Source organism: Pezoporus flaviventris, unplaced genomic scaffold (genome assembly GCF_033815535.1).
Source record: "Pezoporus flaviventris isolate CSIRO_AGI_PZ_B2104156 unplaced genomic scaffold, CSIRO_AGI_Pfla_v1 ptg000090l, whole genome shotgun sequence".
NCBI lineage: Eukaryota > Metazoa > Chordata > Aves > Psittaciformes > Psittacidae > Pezoporus > Pezoporus flaviventris.
The window spans coordinates 3975142-4000259 of NW_026892638.1; the positions used below are offsets into that span (position 1 = coordinate 3975142).

Genomic DNA, 25118 nt, shown 5'->3' on the forward strand with positions numbered 1-25118 from the left:
AGAAGGCCTAGCTACAGCGTCTTTTGCAACCATCTCTCCCTTTTCCCAGAGAAGCAAATGAGTATTGAAAGGGCACAGGTGAAACCTGCTCTGTAAAGGAATCATTGCATAGGAGCAGATGTAGCATTAACAGTCACGCACTGTTAATGAAGTGCAGTGAAGAAACAGCTGAGTAGGAGTTGAGCAAGCAGTGTACCTGCAGTGTAACTGCAAAGCAACAACTGTATACTACAACTCAATCTGGCTCTGAGCCTTCTGGGTCAGAACAAAAAGACTGCAGAGATTACGCAGTGTTGGCACCAGTCAAGAAGCAGGAGACAAGATGAGGCTGTGATAATTAGCTGTCCTTGTTCTCCATGCCACCATAAGTAATACTAGTATCTGTGAGAAAATGAAATCAATTTTTTTTTGACAGAGAGCGCCTTCCCTTTCTTGCACTGTTGCCACAATAAATGCAGCAAAACTCACTGTGTACTTCCCCTTCTGTATTTGTTACACACTGTGGCAACAAAGTGCAAGAAGAAAACAAATGTTTATTTGTATAAACACTATCAGTATAGAAGTTGCTCAAATTCCATTAAGTCTCTAGGTAAGAGACATGGAGTTTGCAAAGACAAGTACTAACCTTTCAGAAAGAAAGAGCAGTGACTCATGATAAAAAAGTTGGTAAGGGCAGAACTACTATCTTAACCAAAGACAGAAAGTAATCAGATTATGTTCCAGTGTGCAACCGTACAATTTAGACTGTTGCACAAGCACATGCAAGAAGGCTCAAGACAAACTAGCCCTGACTGCTGGGGTTCTGAACAGAAGCCAAGTAGACTGCAGCAGCTGTACATTCAGTAAGTTGATGTGATAAAAGAGAAATTGCCAATGCTGAAGCATAATTAACATGATAAAGCTTACAAGGTAACCAAGTCACAAATTAAACAGTATTTAGATGACCCAAATACTCCTTCCAGAGTTCTGACCTGCCTTCACTTATAAATGATAGGTTTTTTCACATTATGAAAAATATATGGGCTGGCAGACAGCCATAGGTACATCAAAGATCCAGGTGAAAAGTGTGTTATTTGTAGTTTTCCTCCATAGGGTATACATCTGTGAGCAATAGCATGTAATTCAGCGTAAAGGCTCTGCAGAAATGAAGCTGTGTAAATCTGTAGATATCAAGCAGTTTTGACAGCACAAGTCAAAGTACCAAGACATCAAAACCAGAGAAAGGAATCTTCTTTTTTTGTTTAAAACCACGTTTATTAAAAATGCAGGGTTAATTAAATCACTGTTTCATCACAGAAATATTAAATTCACATTTTGCATATTGAAATATTACAAAATAACCATCTGATGGCTATTATAGTTTTCTTTCAATGACTGGGACTTGGGCCATTTTCATCCATCACCCACAGCTATCAAAAAATCAGCTTTTTTGGTAATCCTGAAAAATATAAATCACACTGTTACCAAAGTAAAGGAGTACAGCCCCCTCCTCAGGATTTTAGTATTCATTTGATACTGTTCCTCAGATGCATCTTCTCTGAGCTGCTTAATACTGTTTGCCGCAGCAGTAGTACATGATAACTTTTTCCAATGAATCAATCTATGACACGATGCTAGAACCCAAGCGCACTTGAATCAGTATGCATACTTCAAATGAGTCCCAAATTCTGTAATTGTGTTAACTGCATTTGAGATACATGTAAGTATTTCTCTTTGTTGGTTTAAAAAGCTAGCCAGTTAGTTGTACTTTTAAACCTAAAAAAGGCAAGCTATTCTAAGGCTTAACCCTGCCCCACCACACATATATATTCAATGATTTTTCTTAGGTGCTATCATCATCCAGCAATAAGCTGTCAGCAGGAAGTAACCCTTTTAGGGTCTGCCTCATTGTTTAATAACATCTTTGTTTAGTATCACCTGTAAAGATGATGAGGCCAGTACTTTTTTGATTCTATTCCAGATCTTGTCCTGTCACTTCTTCATCTGCTACTTATTTGTAATGTAGGTAGAATAAACCATAGCTGCCTTCTGGGATGGATATCAAGCTTATTATGAAAGAACCCAACAGTTTTTACCTGCCCTATAGGCAGAGGTCTCCTCTAAAATACACTAACACTGAATCACACCCATGAACTTTAAACGAATGTCCAAACAACACGAATTCTTAACTTTAGATACAATGTTGTTTTTTTTTCCACAAACCAATATAGAATGGTTCTGAAATTAGACAGGTTCCTTACACCGCATTAACTACGGAAAAAGTTTAGTGCTGTATCTTTTATATCTGTTTTGCGAACCTACAAGTCTGTAGAAATGCAGATTAATAGGACTAGAAATTAGTGTCCTGGGGAAGCAGTGCTGCTTTTGATTACATGTTTGCCAGAGTGGAGAAGATGGACAATGATGTCATCATAGCATCAGCGTCTCCACATACCTCACTGATAAGAAATAAGTGGTAGCAATACCTAAAAATGCTGCATGCTTAATACTTTTTATGGGTGGTCATCCATCTAATGAGTTTTGTCCTGACAATAAACACACTTTCTTGAGAAGTACAGCTGCCACACATTTCAGTTGAGTGAACACACCCCACAAGCTACAGAGGCTTGTTCTTGTGGAAAAGCAGCTCTTACACTGATGGCATGTATCTTTCCCTCCTGCCAGCCAGCCCCTGGTACCATTTTATAAGAGGGTACCCATCAGTAATCAGTTCATCATGCTAAGTTCCAGAATGCTACCTCAACAGGGCTAAGGGAAAGAGAATGCACTGGGCAGGATGAAAGCACAGGCCAGCATAAGAATTTTAGGGAATGCAATTTATTTTTTTGAAATTACTTTTGCACATTTCCACTCTTAATATGAATAAAAATGTGCTGTACTTTGAATTTTATTTAAACAAAGACAGTAGGATATTCTTCCAAAGCAATATTCAGATTTTAACTTTAGAAGGATGTCATAACCATGTAAGGATGTCATATGAAATCCAGGGTAGATTTGCTAGTTCTGACACTGGCTCTCTCCTTTAACATTTGCTGCCTAGCAGATGATCTACCTTTGAGATCCTCTGATTCTGTCAGCTCAGCTAAGGCAGTTACAGAATACAATGGAAAATTCACAACACAAACCCCATCATGTTTCCATTACCATTATATTGCTTTTTATACTGATACTTAAATGTCTCAAAAAGTAATGCTGACTTCCTAAATGCCTTTGTTGCAGCCAAAATTTGAGATTAGAATCTTAAGATAGTGAAGTAATGCATTTTACTCTTTAATTTGACACAGAGAAACAACAAGCGCCTAAAAAGTAAGTTGGACTCTAATAATGTAGCTGTCTCTCTGAATCTGAGAGGAAATGCACTTTCATGGAAGCATCTCCGTTCTAAAAATGTATCACTCTGGTATTAAAACAATCTCATACTGGCCATAGCAATGATGCTAACCTGACGGCTGCTATCTATCATATTCTAGCTGTTAAGATGACCAACTCCCAGTTTAAGAACTAGTATTTGCCATTCTACTAAGAATTCTAGGTAATCTAGCGGCAAATACAAGTCTTGAGTACTCAGAGCTTTTGCAGTCTTAACAGTTCACTTGCTTCTTCACTCCTAAGAAAGTACAGAAATGTCTTCTGAATCCAGTTTACATTCTGCCATTTGTTAGAATAACATGCTTTGTTTCTCTCTCACACCCTCCTTTTTTTTTTTTTTTTAAGTAATGTAAAGTTATTTCCACCTCAGTAGGATGTCTCGGGAAAAAAAAACAACAACACAGGGGTGGGAAACCATAATAGCCTGTGTTTTAAGGGGCAGTACCAAACCCCATTGTAGAAATTAACAGAATTGGGTATTTCTCCTAACAAACAGATTTCCAAGAGATACTTTTTTTTTCATACTAGAAATATGTTGGAATACAGAACTAAGTCATTCTCACCAGCTCCAGCTGGTGTTGGTGCCCATGGGTGTACTGCATTCAGAATTTTTGTTTTGAAACACCACAGGTATCACATTTTCTCTGAGCATGTAGCAAGGTTACCTTGATCTACTCCATCTGTTCTTTTTCTTTTTAAATTTGGAAGTGAATTTTGTTGCTCCTTCATGACTTCTCCAGGACAGTTGGGTCTTGGCAACTGATTTCCTGGCGTTGGTCCTGGTCGGTTACTGAAATACTTTTGTTTCAATGCCTTAATGATGGGAGAAAATAACACAGTAGTTAAAGTGTCAGAGCACCATCTATAAAGAGGTTACAATGACGTAAAGCACTTGCAATTGGGATTTCAAAACTACTTGGATACTTTTATAGCAGGTCACCTTGTGGCAAACCAAGATTCTGTGATCTCAATGACTACCCGTCACACTTTGATTTGTAAGCCAAAAAATAATTACTTTTAACTAGTACTCAAACACCCTAACAAAACTCTAGACAACACTGCAGGTGGTTTTCTACAAACAGCAGACTTCTAGCTCTGAAAAGCTCACATTCTGAATAGACAGATGAGACAAGAGGATAAAGAAGTAGTAATAAAGAAAGATCAGAATATATCCAAAGTCTTGATCTGACCCAAGACCTGGACATCAGCTATTCTGCTAGCTTTTAAGATAGGTCTTTCCCCAAAATTTAACTGTGCTATTTCTCACTGTAAATTCTGAGAAAAACTTAATTAGATCATAAGATAAACACAGGTGAGCAGGGTTAATTTCATGTACTGGAATTACAAACCCTATTTTAAAATTTCAAAATTCCAGAGCTTCCATAAATGGTGGTTAAGGAAAAGAGGCTAAACTCTCTCTTAGTTCATCATTACTTTTGCTGATGTCCTCTACATGGCATTCAATGCCAGCTATATATTAAGCTAATACAGTAAGTGCAGGTTGTTTCCTGCCTTAAACTGTGGTGTTGCCAATAAAAATGCTAGACTAGAAAAATAATGTATATTTAATATTCAAGTTACTATCCTACTATATGCCCTGTAAAATTACCTCATTTGTACAAACTAGTACAGAGATGTCCCAAGCATAGCAGAACTAACTAGCTGGAAATTTATAGCGAAAGTTCCTAAAGATGGTAACCAAAAAAAACTTGAATGTGCTCTGGAAAAGTCTTCTAGTAAAAAGATACATGCATTGATGTCCTGGATTTGGATCTGCCTTGCTTAACAAGCAATGAGGGAATCCTGCCCTTCAGAGGCCAACTCTTTCTCGCATGCTTCCTTAACAGTACTGGGTGATGGAATATGGTTTTGGAACTGCCAACTGCTGTATCTTCCTCATAGCAGAATGCAATATTCTGAACTAGAACATTCTGCAAGGTTTTCATTCAAAATCCTTCATTTAGTCCCATCAAGGACTAGGGAAATCAAGATCAGTTTCACCCCAGTGTAATGGAAAAGGATATTCAGATTATAGTTCCGGTTTAAAACACCATAGAATATCACGTTAAAAAAGAATCCAAAAAAAGTTTAAATGAAATTGAAAAAGAGACTGAATGAAGTAAGGATGAAAACCTTTCAAACCCAGGGAATAAGACATGCTACGTTAACACTAAAGTTTCAAGCTTTAGGTGGCTGTATTTTGAATGTCAGATATGAAGAATGTCTGAATGCCATGATTCATACAAATTTTAGTTGTCTACCTTTGATATATATTGGAACAGGCACGGCTAGTCAGCATTATTCAGGCCTGTTAGAGTTCTTACTATGGAAATATGTTTCTAGTATTACATAGACAAAGCTATACGACATTACATTTCAAACCTGGCTTACTAGCTTCAAGGTACATTTACATCCAGTATTAATGGTAGGTTAACAAACATTAGGATATAATGCAAATGTACTATACCTGAGTAGCTGTAAGCCTCATGCAAGGATTAAATGTGAATAAGCCTTGCAGAAGATCAAGCAAATCATCACCAGCTGCACTGAAGATATGGTGAAGGGGCATTCCAGGAAAAGACTTAAATGTGACATAATCTGGAAGACTTGTCATCCCCTAGAAACGTGTATAAAACAGAATATATGTTTTTCAAGTTAGCACAGAGAACTGCTGTCTTTCATCAGAAACAAACTATCTTTCAAAACACCTTGCTAATTCTTTGTCAATGAAATAAAATTAATTTAAGAACAGCAGCTCCCGAAGACTTTTTTAAAAAAAAAAAAAACCAACACCCAAAAAACTGTTACAATTATTTCTCACTTCTAAGTGCTTTCCTTTCCCTGCTTTAGTGGTGCCCAGTCCAAAAGGAACACTGCAGACAAATGATGTAAAACTTTTTTTGTGCGTGTGTGTGAACTGACATGGTAGAAGAGACAAGATCCACAAAAGAGTCACAAAAATGCAGTCTGCATTTTCTTCAAGTTAATAATACACTGTCCTCCTCCTCCAAGTTATCTGATCATCCAAAGCATTTTGAAAGGCACAATCGAAACTTTTTATCTAGGGAGTGGGGAGAGAGAAAGAAAATAGGCAGGTAGCAGCAGATGAATTGCACACTTTTTTTTCTCCTGTAGGTATGAAATCAATCCCATTGTATTCAAACTCTATCATAAAAATTATCATGTAGCAGACAATTATCCAAGCATAATATTTTAATATATTAAATATTTTAAAATTAATATTGTATTATTGTATTTTAAAATACAATATTAACACTGAAGTGGAAAATGCGCTCAATTACAATCCTGACAATAAAGCTTTCAATTCTTGAAAGGCATGGGTTTGCAAATTAATTTGGGAATGCATCATCTCTGTCATGCTAGTATCTCCTGTTCTCTCCTTTCCCCACCTATATCTTAACTCTTCCTCTTCAAAGCAAGCAGAACTGTCACTGCAAAAATCTTCATGCCTTTCATTTAGAATCTCAATGCAGTAACAGAATTGTGTTGGGCTACAAATGCCTTACACAGTATTTCTCCATACAGCTATAGCTCCATTTGGTGATTGCTTACTACGGCATTCAAGCACCATTTACACAAAGGAAAAGTGGCATAGAGAAGGAGCAGAGGCGGGACAGGATGACTTGTCTAGAGGGTGCTTTCACGACTCAGTTACAAAAAAGGATGGTCTGATGCTGTGTTTTTTAACCTGTGCAAATATCCAACTACGGCATAGCAGCCCAGCAGCTACGCTGCGGGAACATCATCACATGGCCTGTGTTTTCATAGGTTTGTGGCACATAGGATAGATAAAGCGCATATTCTTCTGGCTTTTGCCAGTTGTTGAACCCATGGGTGTAGTCCATCAACAGAGCACAATTGCTCACCTTTTCCAGGAAAATACATAAAAAAACCCAACAGACTTGTAGAATACTTCTAAAGATGGGCCCTATTGTCTACAATGTTGTTTACTTTCTGGTCTGCTCCTCAAGATGATGTTCATTAACTTACATGCTCGGACTTGTTTTCAAGTGTTAAATGTTGTATAACTGGCTACAGACAGAGCATGAAAAGAATGCGCTTGATGCAGAAAGGCTGAGCAAACTTACAGGTCATTATTTTTTTTTAAATGTACATTTCTTTACTGTAAGGGCGGTGAGGCACTGGAATGGGTTGCCCAGGGAAGACATGGAACTGTTGGAACAAGTCCAGAGAAGGGCCATGAGGATGATCAGGGGACTGGAGCACCTCCCATATGAAGACAGGCTGAGAAAGTTGGGGCTGTTCAGCCTGGAGAAGAGAAGGCTGCGTGGAGACCTCATAGCAGCCTTCCAGTATCTGAAGGGAGCCTATAGGGATGCTGGGGAGGGACTCTTCATTAGGGACTGTAGTGATAGGACAAGGGGTAATGGGTTAAAACTTAAACAGGGGAGGTTTAGATTGAATATAAGGAGGAAATTCTTTCCTGTTAGGGTGGTGAGGCACTGGAATGGGTTGCTCAGAGAGGTTGTGAATGCTCCATCCCTGGCAGTGTCCAAGGCCAGTTTGGACAGACATGGTTTAGGGTGAGGTGTCCCTGCCTGTGGCAAGGGGCTTGGAACTAGATGATCTTAAGGTCCTTTCCAACCCTAACTATTCTATGATTCTATAATCAGGGAGTTCTGGAGCCCCTGTGCCCATCCGCTGGTCCAAGCTGCCCATCTGAAGAAGCCATGCCTTGCTTCCTGTCAGTCTGCCTAATAACCTTGGTTAGGTTACATCATTGTGTTTGACCTGGTATTACTGAATTTATTGTCATCTCGGAGATAGCTATACTACTAATTTGTGTTGGTTTCAGTACCATTACTCCGAGATAAACTGTTTTCCCTAAAGCTGTTGGTCTGGTGTTTCTTACTATACCCCAAATCTCTAACTTATCTAGGCCAAACTAAGAGCCTAAAAATTGTTCCTACTTCTGAAAGCTATTAAAGGCTTTCAGGTTAAAGCAGACTAATTAACCTAGCATCTCAAAAATATAAAGCAGGAACAATAACTTCATACCAATATCCATGGGAAACTGTGGATCAACACAGAAAGGTAATCAAGAAGTTCCATTACTGTTGCTTAGTGCTAACAACACTGCTATACTAACCAAAGATTTACTGAGAGAGACAATAAATCTTAGCTGCTTATCCTACTTTGTGAGATCAGGCAGCTGCATTCTGAAAATCCACTTGAGTATTCTGGTACACTCCTTAATTTTAAAAGCTAAAACAGAGAGTTATCAAGTGAAACTAATGTCAGTCTGATAAACAAAAGAACTTACAGGCCACAGGTCTTCTGTTGGAGTGCCTAGTGTTTCAAATATCTTTGTTAGCTGGTCAAGATCAGAGTCTCCAGGTAAAAAGGGAACCTAGAAGAAGGCAACAACATTTGATTGAATTAACTTCTGAATTTTAGTTCTAGAGAAAAACTGTGAGCTATGCCTCCTAACTGCAGGGCAAAACATCTTTATGTATCAGATGCCCACAAAGATACACAATATTTGGGGGTTTCTAATGATGTCCAAATAGATTCTGAAGGTTTCTTGCAACCCAGGTTTGACAGCACTGACTTGATAGCAGAAAGCTAACTGTAAACTAAACCACCAGCATATTTATGTAAAATAACTAAACACAGGAAATGTTTTACATCTCATTTGCCAGTTTAAAGTTGATAGGTCACAGTGATCTTTCCATAATCTGCTCCCTGAAGTAAGGTTTTATATATAATCAAAACATTTAAAGTGAATTGTAGCTAGATTACACAAGCAGCAGTAAGACTGATGGAATGAGGGAGAGTAGTGACCCACAAGGAGAGAAGCTGCCTAATCAGTGTCATACCTCATTTAAACTAAGCAGAAGACAGAAAAGAGGTTACCTGCCCTGTTCAACTTGTAGCTTGCATATCAGGTACCCAATGCCAAGAAAAAAGGGACTTTGTAGCAAAAGCAAAATTATGAGCAATTATAGGCCGTAATGAACAGAGACTTCCAATGACTGTGATGTTTATGGAACCTTAATCTATTCCAAACCTTCACTTTTCTTACTGCTACCAAGTTTTTGGGAGCTTTTTTCCCTCTCCTTTTCTTTCTTTCCAAAAATCGCCTAATTGCCTTTGCTTGCACTGAAGGGCAAATCCATAATGCTTACATTTCAAGACTTACCCTAAGAAGCAGTTCAGCTAAAATACAACCAACAGCCCACATATCGACACCAACACCATACATTCTAGCACCAAACAACAGTTCTGGGGCTCGGTACCACCTGAAAAACACACACATTTTGGAGAAAACTCACAAAAGGGAATCCTTTGCATATTTTGCAGACCTGCTTTTTAAAGTCTATCTTAAATAAGCATGCCATAAACATTAATAAATATTTTAATTGGGTCAAGCTTTAGCCTTGTAATAGGGAATGTGAATAGCTACAAAAAGAAGATTCTCAGTGTCAAGATTAACAAAAAGTAACAGCTGCCTTGCTCTGAAAGCCAGGCTCACAGGCAGATACATATTATTTCCACATGTTTCAAAAGAGTATCACACACCGGAACAACCCCACCAATGCGTGCTCCAGCAGTACTTACAGAGCCTCTGCTGAGCAATGCTTTCTTATGTTTCTTTGGGAGGCTCTTGCCACTACAGCCACATCACATGAGCTGGATGTCAAACTTTCAAGATGTTGATTTGGCATGGCACATTTCAAGAGTCACTGCAAAACAGCTACACAATCACTATGTAATTAAAAAACAGTGTCTTACCTTGTTACTACTTGGTGTGTGTAAACTCTGTTTGGGCTTCCAAAAGATTTTGCCAAGCCAAAATCAGCCAATTTTAAAACCCCATTTTCATCTAGCAACAAATTATTTGGTTTAAGATCCTGTCAGTACAGAAAGCAAAGAATGACTTTTTGTCAGTGTTGATAAAAAACAGGCATATAATGAACCTCCTGGCAAGTGTGCTATCACAGTATTCTAATATACAGGCTTCTGATTCTATTGTAAGTCTACATTATGAAGAAAAAAAAAACAACTAAAAAACCACCCACCAACCCTGGAAATCAAGTATTTAATCATACACAAAAAACATAGTGAAACACGCTGTCCTGGGTTCAGAGGTAGCAGTGATTTTTCTCCTGCTGGTGCAGTGCTGCGTTTCTGACTTCCAGCCTGGGAACAATGCTGATAACACCGATGTTTTTAGTTGTTGCCAAGTAATGTTTACTCTGACCAAGGACTTCCTGTGTCTCATGCTCTGCCAGGGAGGAAAGGAAGTTGGGAAGAAGCAGAGACAGGACACCTGACCCAAACTAACCAAAGGGGTATTCCATACCACAGCATGTCATGCCCAGTATATGAACTGGGGGCAGTTACCTGGAAGTACTAGATCACAGCAAGCAGCTGCATGGTTCTGAGTTACCAGCTGGGCTTAAAAAAGGACACACACCCATTTGAATATTATCATATCTAAGCTGCAGAATTGTTGGATTCTTTAGAAAAAAAGACAAACCACAACAGAACAGTATCTCCCAATAGGTTTCAGCTTTGCTGAAGTAACAGCAGTTCTATCTTGACTGCATAGCTGCCAAATGTATAACAGAAAGACCTTGCAAGTATTTCAATTAACTGTAGGAATCATGGAAGTGATACAATTTAATACAGTAATAGTGTCCTGTGGGTTGACCTCTGGCCAGCAAAGATGCACCCACACAGCCATTTGATCACGCTATTCTGATTTCTTCTCTTGCCTCCGCCCCAGCAGGACAGGGGAGAGAACATGAGCAGCAAAAGTGAGAAAACTCTGGGAGCAATATTACAGCAGTTTAACAGATAAAGGAGAGGGGAAAAAAGCAACAAGGCAAACAAGCAATGCAACAGAAATTAATCACTACCTTCCACAGCAGATAGTACCCAGACAGTCTATAAACAGCAGCCACCATGGAAACCCCAACACCCCCTTCTTCCTCTAGCCCAGTCTTTATTGCTGAGCACAGCGTTGCATGGCATGCAGTATTCCTCTGCCCAGCTTGAGTCAGCCATCCCAGCTCTGTCCCCTCCCCAGTTCTTGTCCACCCCCAGCCTCCTTGCTGAAAAGCAAGGAAGCCCTGACAGCACCCAAGCATTGTTCAGCTATAGACAAACATCAGTGTGTTACCAGAACTGTTTCAAGCACAAATAAAAAAAAAACAAAAACAAACAAACAACACACACTGCACATCTTACAGGCTGTTTTGAAAGTTCAGCCTATCCCAGCCAGACCCAATTCAGTGTTCACCAAAGTTACATGTAAGTTGAGGCACTAAATAACCACATCAATAATTCTTACACTCCTGGTACTGCTACTGTCTCTCCAGCTAGCACGCACACCTACGGACTAACAGTGTCCAAGCTTCAAAACTATCATTAGACTTCAGGCTCAAATTCCATCAAATGTGACTTTTGTTACAGCATCCAGGCTGTCAATTTAGTACATGCTTACCCTGTGTAGAATCCAGTGCTGATGCAAATATTCTAATCCTTGAAGGGTCATCAGCATATATGCCTTGATATGAGACTGTGTCAACACAATACTAGTATCCTTTATAATAACCTGTAAAGTGTTAGATTGATAGTAAGTCTTACCATGCAAGATTAACTTACTTCCATTCTTCCAGATCAAAAGTTATTTCATCCTTTAAGATCAAATTTAAATTGGCAATCATGTATTTTCTACCATTCTCACCTTTTTTTTTTTTTCCCCAGGAAAATGTCTATTCTGGAGATCAGAAATTGAAATGGGGAGTCCAGACATCCTACATGAACTTTGCATAACAGGCAAATGAGAAAGTGGTGGTGGGGGGGGGGGGGGGAATGCAAGTATATTATTTTATCTCAATTCCAGTTTGATACCCAGGCTTTACAAGATAAAGATGTATACACAAAAATTATAAATGTGTTAGTGAATTTGAAATTATGTTCCCGCTTATTCCTTCTTTCTTTATGCAACCTACATATCTGGTCTTTGTGAATGCAATGGTTCCCTCTTCTATTTCCAAGAAGATAGGAAGTATGACAACTTTACTGTATTTTAACTAATTGCTTACATTTTCTACATTCTCTGCTTTTTTAACATGAAAATTCTATGTAAACATCCTGTTTGAAAGTATTTTCTATATTATGCCCCAACATGCTTATTAATATTACAGTCCAGTTCAGTAACAGCATTTCCTAAGTTTTAAGTTGAGACTTACAAAAATAACTAAGACTACACAAATTTTCATGTATGCAGCACATGCACAATCACAACAGGCTACAGTCCAAAATGGTGGCCTGAGTGACACCACAATACAGTTAAATGCTCCACATACCACTATGTAGTACAGAAGTATTTTATTCCTCTTTGTTCACTATTACCTTCTTCAGCTCTAAATGTTGCATAGCTACTAAATCAACAGAATAAATCCTCTAAGGAGTCTACTCATTAACTTCTTTTAGCAAAAACCTGATCTAACCTTTTCAGTCTTGCATTCATCTGGCTTTCAGCTAGCCTGTCAATGTTTTAACATTTTAAATGCAATCCCTAGTTCTTACCAGCATGCGTAATAATCCTGCTTAACAACTACATTAATTTCAATCCAGAGTAGACATAATGTGTGCATATACAGATCTGACATGAACTGCTATCTAGGACAGTTTTCCAAAACAAAAAATCTTGCCCCATACTATCTCATATAAAGACTTCCATAAAACCAAACTGACTTAAGGCCTTGGAGAATGAAGATACTGACTTGCAAGTACTTAGCATCATTACATTTTTAAGAATGGATCAGGTGCATGTGACTTTAGCACCAGCTCATCACTTGGTACACTTTAGTATTGCACTTATTTGACCATGTTTGATGATACTATGCTTAGCACTTGCACTCTGAGAGACTGATCTATGGATTGAGGTACTAGAAAACTAACATAGTAAACAATCTGTTTCCTGAAGACCATGCTGACAAATATTTAAAACCAAAGGCATTATCAGCTGAGAACTCACAGAAACTGTGAAATTGCTCAAACTACTTTTAAGACATGATCTTAACCAACTGGCAACGTAAGTCACCTTTCTCATATGGGCAAATGTACTCTTGTTAAAACAGTATTAAAAAAATAAAAAACAAACATTTGAAGATATGGAAATAAAAGTAATTAAAAATCTTACCTCTAGATCTGTTTCCATAAAATCAAATACCAAACTAATATTGGACTTGTGTCCAAATGCATCTTGAAGCTGTAAAACCAAACACATTTTGATGAAGCTACCCTTGTACTTCGAGTTTTCTAAATTTATGCACCATTGTAGTCTGCATGTGGATTTTCAGCTTGCTGAACTGGTTTAAATTTTTCAACTTGCAATACAAAAATTCTTATTCAGTTTAGCTTCTTAATTCAGTCTCACATTATTAAAAAAAAAAAAAAAAAAAGAATTTTCACTGTGTCAGCGACAACAGGCAATTTAACCTTGTCCTCTCCCCAGACTTTGCTGTTCTACAAAACTCCGACCCTTCTGTGAGACCAGACTAAGTTTTCCTATGGATTCAGCTCTGTGTATCTGCTTCCTGTAAGCATGCAGTACTTAGAAATTTTAAAGTATCTTTAGGTCCAGCTATCTGCAGCTGAAAGCCAACCAAAATGCAACTGAAATGGTACAGGTTTTCCTCTTCCAACAGAGGTTTTAGATACCAGCACAAAAACCTAATAAGCCAAATGAATCCCACTTTATCACTGCTTATGAAAGCCTGCTTTACACTGTCACCAGTTCCATATGAAGCAAACAATCAGCTAAATTCAGCACTGTACTCACCTGTAAGTCTATCAAGAGAGATGTAAAATCAGGTAATCTAAATTTCCACAATTCTCGCCACCATTAACATTCACACAGCCTCGGGCTAAAAAGTAATACGATTTCAAAGCAAACTACTTTGTCCTTGTTACTGAAACAGTTGGGTTTTGGTTTTGTTTTTGGTTTGTTGTTTTTTTTTTATTTTTTTTTTTTTTGCTATAACAATTGGTTTATTGCCCATTTTGGGCTAGAAAAAAATAGCTGAAATAAAATCAAGTATCATGTCCATGACCCAACTAATTCTAAATTTCAGTCTGAGTCTGTACCAAAAGTATTTGAGGACTGATTCTAGAAGTAGCATTCATTTTACTTACACCAATAATATTTGGATGACTTAGCTCCTGTAACAATTTTATCTCCCTGAGGGCTGTTCTGTTGATTCCTACATTGAAGAAAAAAAAAAAAAGGAAGAAAAAACCCCAAAGATGAGAGACAGAACAAAATTTAAAACTTTGGATTAGCTCCAAAGAAATCTCCTACTCTGTTAATCATGGACAATTTAGTACTGCAACATAACTTTCACATGACTCAACAATTTGTTAAACAACAAATATTGCCATAGGTGAGATTTCTGCAGAATAAAAGTGAATGTACACTTTCTTCCACAACAAATAAATTCTACACCACAGTAACCTGGTTTAGATTATGAAGCAAAATGTTCCCCCTTTGGCAAAGAGGGAAATTCTAAGCAAAAACCTCGGGGTGGGGGGCAGGGAAGAGAAAATCACAATTCTCTGGCAGCCTGCTCAGCTGTGAGGACTCTGGGATTGGTGCTCAGTTTCTCTTAAAAGTTCTCCCCTTCAAACAGAATTGGAGAATTCACTACAGAGATTCTTCACTGGGAAGCTGGTAACCTGATGCAGGATACGTGAAAAATAGCAGCCTACGCACATACAAGATTCTACTGCACCACACAGGCTGTAAAAGAAGACCAGGATTATTGGGTTTTTACTTGCTATATCCATGCCTAAAGGCTAGTCAGAGCACACAACCAAAGAACGCTACTCTACAGACCCAATTTCTCAACAGAAGACAGACTCATATAAATACAAGAGTTATAAGATTGTTGTTTTTATCAACTTTTGTCTCACCAAAAATCACAAAAATAGAGCAAAGGAAACACCTGAAAACAGAGATAAATACTCCCACCCATCTTAAAATATTTAAGACAGAGACATGCATCAATACAAAAAGGTATTCTAAACTCAGTGCTGCAAAGATTATTATTCTATGCTATATATTCCTGTTTGTATTCATCTTAAACTGAGAAAACTAAGTGGTTATATACTCATATTTAGATCTCTACTATGCATGCAGATAGCTCTGCTGCTTTTTTCCGTCCCTGCAGTTTGGGAACCAAAGCCCTACTAAGTCTTATGTAACAGCTGAGCTCATTTTCCTCAGTTGAGGTGTAACAAATTAAAAGGTCTCAATTTACAACAACAAAGCAAATAAAGTAGCAAGAATTTGGTTTATTACTCACCATCTTTAGCTTCTGATCTATGTCCCAGCTTAATCTGAAAAGAAATGTTTCGTATTATATAAGGTTCAGCTATCTGTCCCAAAGGTAGGGGGCACACTATTTAGCATTGCTCTTCTAAGACACAATGAGTTTCAGTACCATGAAGCACTTTACCAGCTAGGGTTGGTTTTGGTTTGTTTTTTTCTCTTTAAAAATAATAGTCTCTACAGTATTAGTTTTTAAAAAAGCTTAAGAATAGACATGATGGTGCTGAAAACAGACATAATGCAAACTGGCTGCACAAAATGCTTTGTAGCCACAAAGCTTTATTATACTACTAATGTGCTTCTCCTTAGAAAAAAATGAGAGCAAAGTAACTGACAGTTGTCTTAGAATGATTGTAGTAAAATCAGCATACTCTGTAAACAGGAGCTGGTCCTATCTCAGTCATCTACTATCCTGAAATTTTCAAGTCTAGAACCCTACCATTGCTATTTCCAGATTATAAAAGTTAAGAAAACATTCTGATAGAAACAAGAATGCTTTAAGCAATATGCTGCCAGTAACAGCCATAAAGTATTATAATGCTAAAAGGGATTAGTGTATCAAACAAAATTACATACTATTGATACAGTTTGACTTGCTTAGTAAGGGAGGCTCTTTAACTAACCAAAGCACTGTAATGTGCATTTTTTCATCCCCTACAAAGTACTAGAGCTAATCACCTGGTTTTAATACAAAACCTTCTTGCAATCTCTTAGAATCATAGAATAGTTAGGGTTGGAAAGGACCTTAAGATCATCTAGCTCCAACCCCCCCCCCGCCATCTTCGGATGGTATGGACTGAAATTGAAACAAGATGTTAATATTTTCCATTGAAACTGTTAAATCATGTAAATGTCAAACTGCTTATTTTGCTTGGCTATTCCCACATCTAATCTACTGTAAGCTAGGCCTGCGAAATATAACCACATTGCTAGAATAGGATGTAAGCATATTGTAAAATGGACTCTCTGTCCATATGAAGCAACTGCAACAAATGTTGAAAGTAGTCCAAGGAGCTTATGTAATCAGAACATAAACTGTGCATGCTTAAGCTAAAAGGTAACTAAAGGATAAGTGATGAAGAAGGAAAAATCCCCCGAGGAAGTAAACGGCCGCCGGGAGGGTCTAAAGGTCCAGTAATGTCAATAGATGGCAGCAGAGACCATGAAATAACGAACTTCATGCCTACGCAACCAGTGCTTGGAATGGAGGGAGACACGCTAAATAATTCTCGAAAAGTTTATGTATAGGTATTACGTAAAAAAATATAAACTATGTACTGACAGCTATTACTCGGGAGCACTTATGGAAGAGAATCCCCAGTGCTACCCCAGGGCCACTAATAAAGAACACCTGCTTAACTGTATCTCGTGCTGTTGAGTCACTTTGTTTCAAAACACTTTATGACAACATACGTTTTCAACATTTGTATTCAAGCAGGTATATTAGAAGATCTTGTCTCGAAAAAAAATTTGTCAAAAAAAAACCCCAACCAAACAACCTACCATAAACTTAATCAGTGGTAGCATTTCTGCACTGAAGAAAATCAGGGACAGGAGGAGGCAAGATTGTGGGGGAGTGGAGCAAACTCACACGTTATTAGGGACTAACAAAGTCTGAAGTTTAGAAGTGTGTGTGGTTTGTTGTTTTGGGGATCTTTTTGTTGTTGGTTTGGTTGGTTATTGTTGGTTTTATTTTAATTTATTTTTAGAAATCCAATAAATAACCGAAATCTCAAGCTGCAAACCAGGCTACCTTTCAGAAACACAAGACACAGATGTTGAAGACAAGTTATTTACATCATTTGAACAAAACACTCTAGGAACAGGAACACATATTCTCCCATTATCAATCAAACCGGTAAAAAAAATTAAAATAGGTCATTAGGCAAACCAAAAGCAACCGGACACTTGATCACTGTCGTGGTTTAAGCCCAGCTGGTAACCCAGAACCATGCAGCCACTCACTCACTCACTCCCTCCTTTTCTTCCCTCTCCCACTCCCGGAGGGATGGGGAGAACAGAATGAATATAAATCCAACGGGCTGAGATAAGAACAGTCCAGCAACTAAGGTGTAACACAAAATCAGTACTGCTACCACCAATAATAATAATGGTAAGGGAAATAACAAGGGGGGAGACTATAAAACTAAAAGGAGAAAGAAAGAAAACAATAAACACAAGCGATGCACAACACAACTGCTCACGACCTGCTGCCTGATACCCATCCCAACCCCAGCAGCAATCTGGGCCTTCCAGGTGACTCTGCCTGGTTTATATACTGGACATGACCTGCTGTGGTATGGAATACCACTTTGGCTAATTTGGCTCAGGTCTCCTGTCTTTGCTTCCTGCCGGTTTCTTGTGCCCCTCCTCACTGGCAGAGCACGAGCCTGAAAAGTCCCTATCAGAATAAGCGTTACTTTGAAACAACTAAAACATTGGCGCTTTACCAGCGTTGTTCTCAGACTGAACTCGAAAATACAGCACTGCACCAGCTACTAAGTATAACAGTAATTGTTACAACTGAGCCCCGGACAATCGCACAACGGGAGAATACTCCCGATACTCACCTTTTTAATGGCCACGATTCGGTCGGTGTTCTTGTCCTTCGCCTTATAGACGGTAGCAAACTAAGAGAGAGACGCCAGCGTCACAGCCGGGCAGGCGATCCGGCAGCCGCGAGGCCCCCGTTGCGAAGCTGCTGGCGCTTTCCCTCAGGAGGCGGTCACGGAACTCTGTTGCGGCTCGCTGTCAGGAGACAACCTGCCTCCCCAGCCGCCTTGTCTCCCCCCATCCCCACCTCCGCCCTACAAGCGCGGCACCCCCAGCCTCACAGCGGGGCAGCCCCGAGCGGAAGGCGAGCTGCGGCTAAGCCTCCGCGCAGCCGCCGAAGCCCGCTCAGGCCGCTCACCTGCCCCTCTCCCAGGAAGTTCAACTTCTCATAGCGCTTGGCGCGCGCGCGCACATCCATGGCGACGGCGGAGGCGGCGGCAGGGGCACCGTGCGGGCCTTTAACTCTGACCGTTTCCGGCCCGCCGAACTCGCCCGCCCCTGTGACGGCTGCCTCAAGCCCCGCCCCCGCGGAGCGCGCAGGCAGCGGCTGCACTCAGCGCTGCCGGAAGTAGGCTCCAGCTGCTGCCGGCCCCGCCTGCCCCCCGGGAGCAGTGGGGGCCCGAATGGCACCCAGACACAGACGACTAGTGGGCTGTGCGCTGCACACCCGTAACAGCGTCCTCTGGAGGGGCCAGAAACCCCCGCCGTGCCGGAGCACCCCGGTTTCACTGTGCTCCCAAGCCCAGGCCTCATGCTTGGTCACTGCCGAGACCTGCGCAATAGCTCAGCCACCCCTCAGAACACTGCAGCGTTCCCTCCCTGCCCCCAGAGTCGTTCCTCATGAAACGTCCCAATCTTCTGACGTGGCAAAATAGAATGCCGTAGTTATATGGTCAAGTGTGCAAATGGCTAATTAGGAAACATTTTAACGGTGTGGACATCAAGTATAGTCAATGCTAGTTAGCCATCAACAGAAAACCCTCCTCAATCACAAATTAATATCGTGTATTGTGTCAGCCTTCTCACCTGCTTTATGAGAGTGTATTAAAGCTATTGGTATACAATCATTTTTAATCTTAAAGGAAATATCTTTATTGTGAATACGACACTTCACTCTCCAACAATGGCTTGTGAACTATCTTCCATACTTATTCTGGACCTCCACGCTGTAAAAGAAAAGCAAGAGTTAAATATATTCCACTAAAAGAAAGGGAAATGGAGGTAAAATCTTTTCACACTGTTACAGCCTAACACACAGTGTTCTGGTTTTAACTTCTGGTGTATGTATCGATTTTTAATCTACATAAGAACATGTGCAGAGTGTCAAATACCTGCATCTGCTGCTAACACCTCATTTTTTCTCAGGGGAGGATACAAAAAGATCAGCACGTGCAACCTACAATTACAGCTGCATCCACTTCTTCTCTGAAGAAACCTGTCTTTGACTCGCTTTAGAAAGGTCTGGCGATCACAGCAGTAATAAACATAACTTTTAAAATTATTTTCCAAACTAAAATTATTCCAAAGTAAAACCAAAGCCAAAGTCAGCCATTACAATCTTTATGAGAAATCAGAGAGGTATTCCATTCATATTTTCCCCAAAAAATTATTTTATGATCTATCTCACTGTTAGAAAATTTATGCTAGAGGTCAAGGAGTGTATTGCTATGGGAAGCAACTAATTTCTAATTATCATACTCTACCCACAAACACATGGGAAAACTGACTTTTAACTTACTAACATGGTTACACTGAGGGCGTCTTTATCATTTAACAAAGCTATGGCAAGCTGCTTCTCACATCAAACTCAAACCGTCTCACAATTTTTTCATATTTTGTGCATTCTCCCTTTTTAAGCATCAGTATTTGCAGTAGAGAACTGTTACAGAGCAGGTTTTCTTGCCTTTCATGTATGATACCTTATTTGCAAATATTGCAGAAAATATCCATATCAAATTTAATGAAATGCTTCCACTACTAGAAATACAAGAGTTAACTTATTAACAACTCATAAAAAATAGTTTGAGAAGTATTCTGGACTTAAAACCTTCACTGGCTTAAGTATGGACTCCTGTCCTCCCATTCAGCACATTCAAATTACACACAAAACAGCTGCTGCAAAAAAGCTGCAATGAGGGTGATTAATGCAGGCTCTGACTATCACCAGGTATCTGCATGTCTGTTTTATGTCTGTATTTCTCTACTCAGCAATACACAAGCTACTAATTAGTGAAAATTGGGTACCTTCAGTACTAAGAATTTGCAGGTTGGGTATTGTGCATCAAAGCCACGAAAGCTCAGAGCACACACACAGAAAGAATTACGAGGTAGTAAAATATCTGAAACTTTGGGAAAGGTGCAGAAGGAACCTAAACGCTACATATGTACAGACAACACACACTAATAAATGAAACTTACTTGAATATAGCCAATCTCTTCATCTGTCATAAGTTTCCTTCTGTATTTCTGAGGTAAGGTTCTTACTAACTCGTAAGTGTCTGGTGTACCTTGTACTCTACTAACAGACGGCGACGCTCTGCCTCCTAGAGACTCCTGTGCTTTTGAAGCATGAACAGATGGCACACTTGCTGGTGAGGATTCCTGTACTGAAACCCAAATTGCAAAACCATTTACAGAAATGTAACAACACTGTAAAATTAATTAATGGGCAGCAAATAAAAATTACCAGTTATTAACAGTTACCTTCTTTGTAACAAATACTTAAAAGATTTAAACATTCTACTTCTCACAGCATGTTTTTATTTTTGTTATATGTATCAAGAGCATAGTGAAAAAAGTCTGACAGTAGGAGAAAGCATATTCAAGTGGCAGAAATACCGATTCAGGAATAGAAGATAAAATCAGCATATATCCTAACAGGCTTCTTCACTGGGAAGCTGTACTTATCAAAAAAACATAAAGTGTGTGGAGGCAGCTAGGTAGAAAGATAACCAAGATAAATAACTAAGATCCAGTGAGATTATGCTTTTTGTTTACTGCGACTGTAAAGTCAGACGACTGAAATAAAGGTAGCGAGTTGTGAGCTTTATCTTTTTGTAAAAAAGAGATGAAGCTCACAACCACAACATACCACAACATGCAATGCGGTGTTGTACCCTTTTCTAACATAAAAAATGACATCCTATCAGATTTTGTTAATGATGTGTAGAATGACCACGAAATACCAGATTATCAACAATCAGTGTTTATGAATGCAGAGACCAAGAAGTACATAAAGCACAGCACAGGTGAGGGCTAGGAGCTAGGCTTCGGGAATTCACATTAAAGAAGTTGTCTTGATTTTGAAGATAGGAGAAGAGATGATAAAAGGGCAGCACTGTCCAAGTCAGCACCAGAAACCTTAGGTCTGTCCCACCATGGTTGACTGTAATGCAGAAATATGCAACTACCCCACCTCGCAGGATGGAGTCTCACAGCAGTATGCTTACTTCATAAACACCCGGAGGTGTATATGTAAGGTTAAAACACCTGATAAAGTAGAAAGCTTCCATGGGGAGACCTCTCAGTACTCCTGAAAAATGAGCCAGACAAATGCAACATCTAAACAACTGGGAAGGTGGGCCTATATAACTATATGCAGCATCAAGACTAGGTGAGTCAGAGAATGCAAGGAGTTAAAATACCATAGTGCTGCCTGCCTCAATCCCTCCTGTCTCTAACAAGGCCAGTGAGGACACGAGAGGAGACAGTTTTAGCCATAGTGGGCTTGAGTCAATGGCAGGATTGGGGCATCAAACACCTGTGGCTATGTGATTGAACCACTACTGGTTTAAAATAAAGACAAAAAAAAGTCACCCCTGAGAGGCATATTCAGAAGTTCTCTGTCAGAGGACTGTATCTGAAGATCCCAAGTTGATCAGGTGGTTGAGGAACAATGGAAGGTCCCAAAAAGCACGGCAGATGAAAGCCCATCAGAAGGAGCACACTTTGAACAAGGGCAAAGTATTTTTGTTTCAAGAAATAGCACACCTTATGTAAGAAAAAACCCAAGAAACAGCTTCTCCAAAATTGTTCCACACACCACAAAAATGTCTAGAGATTTGCCAAGGATTTTCCACTATTGTATGTTTCAGTCTGAAGTGCAGTTGGAGTACATGCATTAGCCAATTAAAAACATCAGAGGACAAGTCTCAGCAGTACCAGACTGTTGCTTTAGCTCGAACACAGTCACTACTACACCTTCCTGTTCTCTGTTTGAGGTCATCATGTTGCAGGAGTAACACAGTAACAATTCTGTTGGCCTTTCAAGCACCCAGGCCCTAAATGTTCAAGCTCTACCTGCAAAGCTCTGTTTGGCTATGCAGAAGGAACAGCCTGGTACACTGAAATGCAGTCATTGCTACAGCATTCAAGCAAAATGAGGTAGACTGCAATTTACCAGTGAGATGACAGAACGTGGTTAAGGTAGAAAAGTCTAACATACTTAAAAGATATAGCCCCAAAAATCTTCTGATGCAGACATAAACAGGAGGTAAGCAGCACGTTTTCAAGCCTCTTGAGACAGCAGTTCATTGGCATGAGAGGTGCTGTATTTGGCTGAACTATGCACAACATACAGAATTCTGACAAAGCTATTGCAGAAAACAGTTCCTGGAGGGTTTTGATGTGCACTGTAGATATTTTGGAATGTTAATGAATAAGCTAAGTCACAAATGCGATAATGCTGTGGCAAGTATTGTGGTGTGGTACCATTTATACAGAAGTGAGAGGTTCTGTATAAAAGAGGCTCCTTCAGATGCCTCCTACTTTAGTTTCAAATGCTTTGCTGACTGAAAAGGAGTATTAAACCAAATTATCGCTCATGTAACTTTGATGTTTAAATATAACAGTATTTGGAATCCTGTAAATATCAACATAGATGGAGGCATAAAAAATAATGTCAAAGATTGCAATTTTTTTTTTTCTCAGCATTAATTAGTAGCACAAGGAAATACTTTTTAAAATATATGGCTATAATCACGGTTTTAAATACTGCAGACAGCACACACCCTGACTAGAAAAGATGAGGAAAATGCAACATAATTTCTGCAAATACAAACTGACTTGGGCATAATCATTTCAGGCAAATATTAGTATTTGGAAAAATGGGATTCTTCCTGAATCTGCCTTGACCAAGAAATAAAGTCATGCATGTATTATGTGTATTCCCACGTATAGTCTGAAGAGTCAAAGAGCTACCTTCAACTAAAACAACCACTTTTCAGAAACTGCTTCAAATCAGTTGACTTGCATTGCTGAAACAGAAAAATTGTGTGCCAATTCTTAAATAAAACAGTTAATGCAAAAAAAAATAAATGAGGTGCAGATCGGACCTACAGTTGAAATACTTACTTTTAGGTCTGGGACCACTCAATCTGTCAGGGAACTTAATTAACGGAGTATGTGGCTTCACTACCTGGAACAAGGCAAGGTATGGGAGAAACAGCGAGAGTAAAATATATTTCTAGAACACATTACCTCCACAAAAGTAAAATGGAACATACAATGTATTAAACAACCACTTCTATCCTGCTGCTTTCTGCACCACCACTGATACACTTGCTACCTATTTAAATTCTGTATTTACTCCAGGAGAAGTGTCAATTTTAAAGGTACTCCTCCGCCCTAATATCCAGAGCAGGAACAAGCATTCTCTTCCTTTTCTCACTGCAGTCTATATGTGTGTGCGCAAGAACTGCTACCGCGGACACACAAATTAGAACTTTTAACACATGGACTTACTAGCTGTGCTCTGCCCGTATGCTTGTTCAGCTGGCTGGACAAAACTGACTACCTCCATTAAAAAAAAAAACCAAACCTATAAATTACAAAGCTTGTAGCCGAAGCCACACTGCTTATTCTTAAAACATGTCTTCTCAAGAACACTCCACGTCTCACCTTCACCTTGAAAAAGGATGGCTTAGAAAGGCGCTGCCGGCTAGCCCCCTCCCCTCCCGCACACCGCACCAGATGGTGCCGGCTGCTCCACAGCAGCCTTCGGAAACACAACCCAGCACCAACAACTAGCGGGCCCTGCCGCGCGTCTCCTCCCCCGCGCCAAGGGCACCAGCCTCCCTGAGACTCCTCAGGCGCCGGCCGCCGCAGGCCTCGGGGCAACACACGAAACGAGGCCCACCTCAGAGCGGAGACGGGCTTCCGGCCCCAACCACCCCTTCCGCGGTCCCCGTTAGCGAGCGCTGCTACCTGAACGACCCTGGCTGCGGCCGCCATCTTACTGCCCATGACGACCCCTCGCCACGGCGCCCCGCCGCCGGCTTCTGAGAAGCAGCGCCGGGCCCCTCCCACAGCCGGCCTGTGGGCGGGCATACGCCTGTGGCGAGGTACACAGCAAAACCCACCGCACAGCCTTGACGAAAACAGCGTGTTGTCTTTATTGGGTGAGAACACGTCCCGCCCATCCCCCGAAAACGTAAAAATCACTTGCGAAGTTAAAAGCGACAGTCTTTTAACATTACGTGCGATGATGTGCTCAGTTTCTCAAGCATAAAACAAAGATGTGGGTTATTCAGTGAAAAAGTCAATTTAAAATAGCGCTTAAGACGAAGTCATCCCTTTGCCTGCACTTTGCCTAGCATTCACATATTTTGCTATGTGGGATGGCAGGCACGGATTGTATCCAGTGCTGGACAACTGGGCTGTAACTAAGCAGCACATAGCACAGGCACAACCGATTACTACGGGCAGAAAACGTTCACTGTAAAATTGAGCATACATAAAAATTTAAACACTTCATTAATGCTTTAATAATACAAAAAAAAGAAAATAAACCCCAAAGATCTTCCAG

At 39.9% G+C, this 25118-nt stretch overlaps 2 protein-coding genes across 2 annotated transcripts; both read right to left on the minus strand.

Moving 5' to 3' along the window:
- Positions 1 to 1270: 1270 nt before the first annotated feature.
- CDK7 (cyclin dependent kinase 7) lies at positions 1271 to 18747 on the minus strand. Its single transcript, XM_061475882.1, has 12 exons — positions 18672 to 18747; positions 18331 to 18390; positions 15735 to 15768; positions 14566 to 14633; positions 13571 to 13639; positions 11864 to 11974; positions 10147 to 10265; positions 9554 to 9653; positions 8675 to 8761; positions 5837 to 5986; positions 4035 to 4182; positions 1271 to 1438 (listed from the first exon to the last, which is right to left on the minus strand). The coding sequence occupies exons 1-12, from the start codon at positions 18729 to 18731 to the stop codon at positions 1413 to 1415; spliced, it is 1032 nt and encodes a 343-aa protein (XP_061331866.1). The 5' UTR covers positions 18732 to 18747; the 3' UTR covers positions 1271 to 1412.
- Positions 18748 to 19316: 569 nt separating this feature from the next.
- Positions 19317 to 24617, minus strand: KGD4 (alpha-ketoglutarate dehydrogenase subunit 4). The gene is made up of 4 exons (XM_061475742.1): positions 24518 to 24617; positions 23666 to 23729; positions 20732 to 20919; positions 19317 to 19479 (listed from the first exon to the last, which is right to left on the minus strand). The coding sequence occupies exons 1-4, from the start codon at positions 24554 to 24556 to the stop codon at positions 19462 to 19464; spliced, it is 309 nt and encodes a 102-aa protein (XP_061331726.1). The 5' UTR covers positions 24557 to 24617; the 3' UTR covers positions 19317 to 19461.
- Between the last annotated feature and the right edge of the window lie 501 nt (positions 24618 to 25118).